Source organism: Topomyia yanbarensis, chromosome 2 (genome assembly GCF_030247195.1).
Source record: "Topomyia yanbarensis strain Yona2022 chromosome 2, ASM3024719v1, whole genome shotgun sequence".
In the NCBI taxonomy this organism is placed as follows: Eukaryota; Metazoa; Arthropoda; class Insecta; order Diptera; family Culicidae; genus Topomyia; species Topomyia yanbarensis.
The window spans coordinates 325,093,118-325,099,534 of record NC_080671.1 but is presented as its reverse complement, the minus strand read 5'-3'; the positions used below and the strand labels follow the sequence as shown (position 1 = coordinate 325,099,534).

The 6,417-nt window shown below is 42.8% G+C and overlaps 1 protein-coding gene across 2 annotated transcripts; it reads right to left on the bottom strand.

The window, feature by feature from the left end:
- Nucleotides 1-2,804: 2,804 nt before the first annotated feature.
- On the bottom strand, nt 2,805-6,110 carry LOC131681270 (putative nuclease HARBI1). Of its 2 annotated transcripts, none has more exons than XM_058961984.1 (2): nt 5,642-6,110; nt 2,805-5,586 (listed from the first exon to the last, which is right to left on the bottom strand). In XM_058961984.1, exons 1-2 carry the CDS (start codon nt 5,873-5,875, stop codon nt 4,792-4,794), a joined length of 1,029 nt encoding a protein of 342 aa, XP_058817967.1. In that variant the 5' UTR covers nt 5,876-6,110; the 3' UTR covers nt 2,805-4,791. The 2 variants fall into 2 exon arrangements, with proteins under 2 accessions (XP_058817967.1, XP_058817968.1); XM_058961985.1 differs by having other exon boundaries at nt 5,663-6,110.
- Nucleotides 6,111-6,417: the final 307 nt, after the last annotated feature.

The following is a 6,417-nucleotide window of genomic DNA, read 5'->3' as shown; positions in this document are numbered from 1 at the left end:
CTGATTCTTGGGCATTTGATCGTAGAACGGTGACAACCGAATCGATCAAATGGGCGATTGAAAGGTTTGCTCCGTATTAGTCTTCGGGAAAAGATGGAATCATTCCAGTGCTACTGCAAAGAGGATATGATCATTTCATGCATAGTCTTACATCAAGATGCATTCCATTAGTGTGGCGGGAAATATCTGTAAAATTCATTCCCAAAGGTTGCCGCGTCACTTATGAGAAGGCAAAAAGTTTGAGATCGATCAGTCTGACCTTCCTTCTCAAATCGGATGTCAGCTTTGGCGAGCCCTCGCTACATGCAACGCTACATGCATATCAGCGGGGGAACTTTGCTATCATCCTGTTGCACAATGCTGTCTACAACATTGAAAACCCTTTTCGCAAAAGCAATTAAGTTTAGGAGTTTTTCTTGATATTGAAGGTGCTTTTGACAACGGCTCTTTCGAATCCATTTTGGAAGCAGCACGATGCCATGGAGTAGCTTCATATATCACGAACTGAATACACGCAACGCTTAGCAACCGAAAGCTGTGCTCATCGTTTTTTCTTCCGCAACTCGCTTTTGGATAGACCTTAATATGAAGAACATTTCCATCCCTGTTAGCATACGACTATGGATCTCTGCAGGGTGGGTTATTCGATCTTCATATGACGCCACGGATATGTGAGAGATGGGAGATCTGGTATCAGAGGTGAATGACTAGTGAGCCGTCATAAGGGAATTCTAGTAAAAATGCCAACAGGGGGTTTGAGCTTGATATATGTTAGTATATAAAATCAATAGGTAGCTTTTACATGACCATCTTAAACACGGGAGAAATGACGCGGATTCCTACACTACCAGCACGCGCAAGCGCGTTGGATTTATCGCTTTGGTCGACATCGCTACAGTTAGATTGCATGTGGAAGGTGATCCCTGATCCCCACGGTAGCGATCATTTGCCTATCGTGATTTCAATTGCTAACGGTTCAAGACCATCGAAAACAATCAATGCCTCGTATGACCTCACACGGAACATTGATTGGAAGAGTTACGCGACCGCGATATCCGTTAAAATCGAATCCACTCAAGAGCTTCCTCCGGAGGAAGAGTACAGGTTTTTGGCTGGCTTGATTCTCGACAGTGCGAATCAAGCTCAGACTAAACCAGTACCCAGCGCGAATACCCATGGACGGTCTCCCACCCTGTGGTGGGATAAAGAGTGCTCAGAGCTGTACGCGGAGAAGTTTACTGCATATAAGGCCTTCCGGGAAGACGGGTTACCCGCTAGCTATCAACAGTACGCGTCGTTAGAAAAGCGAATGAAGAGTCTAATGAAAGCCAAAAAACGCAGTTATTGGCGCCGGTTCGTCGACGGGTTAACGAGAGAAACAGCGACGAGCACTCTTTGGGGTACGGCTCGACGTATGCGTAACCGTAATAGTACCAACGAGAACGTGGAATATTCAAACCGTTGGATATTCGCTTTCGCCAAGAAGATCTGTCCGGACTCTGTCCCGGTACAGAAAACGTACCGCGCCGCGTCTCCTCCCGATACCGCGAACGAAACACCGTTTTCGATGGTGGAGTTTTCACTTGCTCTCTTATCATGCAACAATAACGCCCCAGGGTTAGACAGAATCAAATTCAACTTGCTGAAGAATCTGCCTGACACTGCAAAAAGGCGCTTGCTGAACTTATTTAACAAGTTTCTTGAGGGTAACATTGTCCATCATGACTGGAGGCAAGTGAAGGTCATCGCCATCCAAAAACCAGGAAAACCAGCCTCCGACCACAACTCGTATCGGCCGATTGCAATGCTGTCCTGTATTCGGAAGTTGTTCGAGAAAATGATCTTGTTTTGCCTCGACAATTGGGTTGAAGCAAATGGCTTACTGTCAGATACACAATTTGGCTTCCGCAAAGGCAAAGGGACGAACGATTGCCTTGCGTTGCTTTCTACAGAAATCCAAATGGCCTATGCTAACAAAGAGCAGATGGCATCAGTCTTCTTGGATATTAAGGGGGCTTTTGACTCAGTTTCTATCAACATTCTGTCAGAGAAGCTGCACCAGCATGGTCTTTCACCAATTTTAAATAACTTTTTGCTAAACCTGTTGTCTGAAAAGCACATGCACTTTTCGCATGGCGATTTAACAACATCGCGATTTAGCTACATGGGTCTTCCCCAGGGCTCATGTCTAAGTCCCCTGCTCTACAATTTTTACGTGAATGACATTGACGATTGTCTTGCCAATTCATGCACGCTAAGGCAACTTGCAGACGACGGAGTCGTCTCTGTTACAGGGCCCAAAGCTGCCGACTTGCAAGGACCATTACAAAATACCTTGGACAATATGTCTGCTTGGGCTCTTCAACTGGGTATTGAGTTCTCCACGGAGAAAACTGAGTTGGTTGTTTTTTCTAGGAAGCGTGAGCCGGCGCAACTCCAGCTTCTATTAATGGGTGCAACGATCAACCAGATTTTCACATTTAAATATCTCGGGGTCTGGTTCGACTCTAAAGGTACCTGGGGATGTCACATTAGGTATCTGAAACAGAAATGCCAACAAAGGATCAATTTTCTCCGAACAATAACTGGAGCATGGTGGGGTGCTCACCCAGGAGACCTGATCAGGTTGTACAAAACAACGATATTGTCGGTGATGGAGTACGGGTGTTTCTGTTTCCGCTCCGCTGCGAACATACACTTCAACAAACTGGAGAGAATCCAGTATCGTTGCTTGCGCATTGCCTTGGGTTACATGCATTCGACCCATACGATGAGTCTCGAAGTGCTGGCGGGCGTTCTTCCGCTAAAAAATCGATTTTGGGAACTCTCATATCGATTGCTCATCCGATGCGACATTCTGAACCCGTTAGTGATTGAAAACTTCGAGAGGCTCGTCGAGCTTAATTCTCAAACCCGATTTATGTCCTTGTACTTCGACTACATGGCACAGAGCATTAATCCTTCTACGTATACTCCCAACCGTGTTCGTTTCCTAGATACTTCTGATTCTACTGTATTCTTCGACACATCCATGAAGGAAGAGATTCGTGGAATCCCGGACTATATACGCCCTCAAGTGATCCCCAATATATTTTATAATAAATTCCGAGAAGTCGACTGTGACAAAATGTTCTACACTGACGGATCAAATCTCGATGGGTCCACTGGCTTCGGTATCTTCAACAATACTATCACCGCTTCATTCAAGCTCAATGATCCCGCTTCAGTTTACGTCGCAGAGTTAGCTGCAATTCAGTACACCCTTGGGATCATCGACACTCTGCCCACAGATCACTACTTCATCATTTCGGACAGCCTCAGCTCTATCGGGGCTCTTCGTGCGGTGAAGCCTAAAAAGCAATTCCCGTATTTTCTGGGGAAGATACAGGAGTCCTTGTGTACGTTATCTGAAAAATCTTATCAGATTACCTTTGTTTGGGTCCCCTCTCATTGTTCTATCCCGGGCAATGAAAAGGCCGACTCATTAGCAAAGGTGGGCGCATTAAATGGTGACATATACGAAAAACCAATCTGCTTCAACGAATTTTTTAGTATTTGTCGTCAGAGGACACTCAACAGTTGGCAAACCTCGTGGAGCAATGGTGAACTTGGACGATGGCTACATTCGATTATCCCAAAGGTATCAACGAAGCCTTGGTTCAGGGGGATGGATGTGGGTCGGGATTTTATTCGTGTAATGTCCCGATTTATGTCCAACCACTACACCTTAGATGCACATTTGCGGCGTATTGGGCTTGCGGAGAGTAGTCTGTGCGCTTGTGACGAGGGCTATCATGACATCGAGCACGTTGTCTGAGTAAGCGCCGGGTATTTGGACGCCAGGTCTCAGTTAAAGGATTCCCTTCGCCCCGAGGTAGACCACCCAATGTCCCAGTCCGAGATATGCTGGCAAATCGTGATTTCCCCTATATGTCCCTTATTTATACCTTGATATAAACGATAAATATCCCAATTTAGCCCCTCTCTTTTATTTCTCGTTTTTAGAAGTTTCCTCTTGCCGTGTGGAACCGATACGCTGCAGACTGCCACTATGTAACCGCCGTCGCCCTTATCACTACGGAATCTGAAGCGAGATCGACTCGAGGTCCGAAGGATTCCCTTTGAAGGATTCCCCGCGGGTCCGAAGAATACCATCCGCCAATCCGACCTACTAGACTGAGGCGCAAATTTGTTTCGCTGATCTCCCGTTTGCCTGAAAGTTGCAAGTTTTGCTCTTCTCTACCGGTCACCATCTACGCCTTCTCTCCCCTGTCCTTGATACAACTACTTCTACACCGATTTTGGAAATGACCAAGCATAAGTATCCGATAAAAAAATCAAATTTGTATTCCGTATTCCTAGTTTTAAGATAGTTGTAATTTCTACTCTTTGTTAAAACTATTGTCCCCCGTCTTGTAGATAGAATTGTATCCCTAGTTTTAAAACATCTGTGAAATTTTTCATAAATATTTGTTCCCCCTTTTGTGTACCAAACTATATTGTTAGTTTTAAGATAACTGTAAATATTTCCTAAAAAACTATTACTATTGAATTCCTTGTTTAAAATTTTTCATAAAAAAAAATCTTTTGCCCCCTCTCTTATATATAGAATTTTTTTTCTAGTCTTAAGATAGCTGTAATTTTTTTCTCTTTTATAAAAAAATATTTCAACATTGTAACCTCCTAGTTTTAAGATATTCAAAATGTAAAAACAAAAGAATTCGGCACCGCCAAGCTAACGCATTTGTGCCTATCAAATAAACGAAATGAATAAAAAAAAAATAGGTAGCTTTACACTTCTTCGGCAGCAGAACGGCTTAGATAAACAGCAATTGCATCACGTCTATTTCGTCCACGAATTTTTACATCGCCAATTTCATTTGTATCAGTAACACTCGCTTCATTGTTGTTGTCTTCATCGCTATAGAAATCTTCATCTTTGAGGTGTTTTGCAACATTATGCAGCACAAAGCATGCAAGAATCATTGATGGCACTCGATACGTAGCCATGCGCACTGCGTTTTGCAAAAATGGGAAACGTCTTTTAACCTGTCCGAAAACCCTTTCGATAACAACGCGTTCTCGGCAAAAAATTTTATTATAGTGCATTCTAACTTGAGTATCAGGATTTCTATACGGTGTCATGATCCACGGAGCAATAGCGTAACCTTCATCGCCCAGAAGAAGAGCTCCTGCAGTATTCTCAAACATAATTCTATGAATATCCGAATTCTTCCAGATCCTAGAATCGTGAACGGAACCAGGCCAAGAACAATCGATACTGGTGAAAATATCATTAGCGTCGCAGGTTGCTTGGACATTAAATGATGCGAATCCTTTTCTGTTGATGAATTCATCGGGATGATTATGCGGTCGTACGATGTGCACGTGGGTACAATCGATGGCTCCAATTGCATTTGGAATTTTTCCCCTGCGGCTCCAGGCATTTTTGGCCTTACGAAACTGTTCTTCGGTCGACGGAAATTGAATCCAGTAGTTTGATTTATCAATTATTTGTTGACAAACGTGCCAGATAATTTTGCAAACTGTCGTTTGATGGATCCCGATATCCTCTCCAACACCAACCTGATAGAAATATTAATTAAACGTGTCATTAGAATACGCAATCATGGTTGCTCACCTGAAATCCTGGATCACCCACATATCGCAAAAAAGTTTTCATTTTTTGAAAATTACTGAGACCTCCTCCTCTAGTGTCCTCTTGATCACAAAGAAAATGATCTGTCAACCAATGTACGTTTTCGTTTGTGAATCGGTAAAGCGCTTTAAAATTTTCACAATCTGCTCGACGAGCGCAAAATGTTTTCTCTTTTCTAGTATTAACATTCATCAACAAAGCTGCATTAAGATTCATTTCGGATATTTAAACTTAATCAAATTTAACCTCACATATTTGTTTCAAGTTACCGGTGAGCTCACTACGTAGCTACCTACCAGAAAACTGTAGGTAAAAACTAGTTTTATTCATGCGAAATTAGCTGTTTGTAGGATGTTCGAAACATGTAGTGTAGTAAAGTAACGTTTATTCATACGAGAATATCCCACATATAGTATTTACTACCAAAAATGTAGCAAACTTAAAGTTACTACTTTTTATTCATACGGCCCATAGTCTCTTTTCGCCTGACGCAGCACAAAAGGTTGAACAGAGAAAGCGCAAAAATCGAAAACGAAAAAAGCAGTTTTTTCCACACCGTGTGTTAGATCTTCATAAAAATCAATCAGCAGTACTGTAATAACATTCTACATAAGCTGATTGATTTTTATGAAGATTTAAGACACGATGTGGAAGAAAACTGCTTTTTTCGTTTTCGATCTTGGCCCATTCTCTGTTCAACTATAATTGAGAGTGTGGTTCTCTCGCACCAAACCACCCTCTCGCAAGCGCTCACTTGA

Coding starts and splice junctions, on each gene's coding strand:
- LOC131681270 (XM_058961984.1), bottom strand. CDS start 5,875: ATGAATCTTAATGCAGCTTTGTTGATGAATGTTAATACTAGAAAAGAG. Junction 5,587..5,641: donor TGGGTGATCCAGGATTTCAG/GTGAGCAACCAT, acceptor TATTTCTATCAG/GTTGGTGTTGGAGAGGATAT.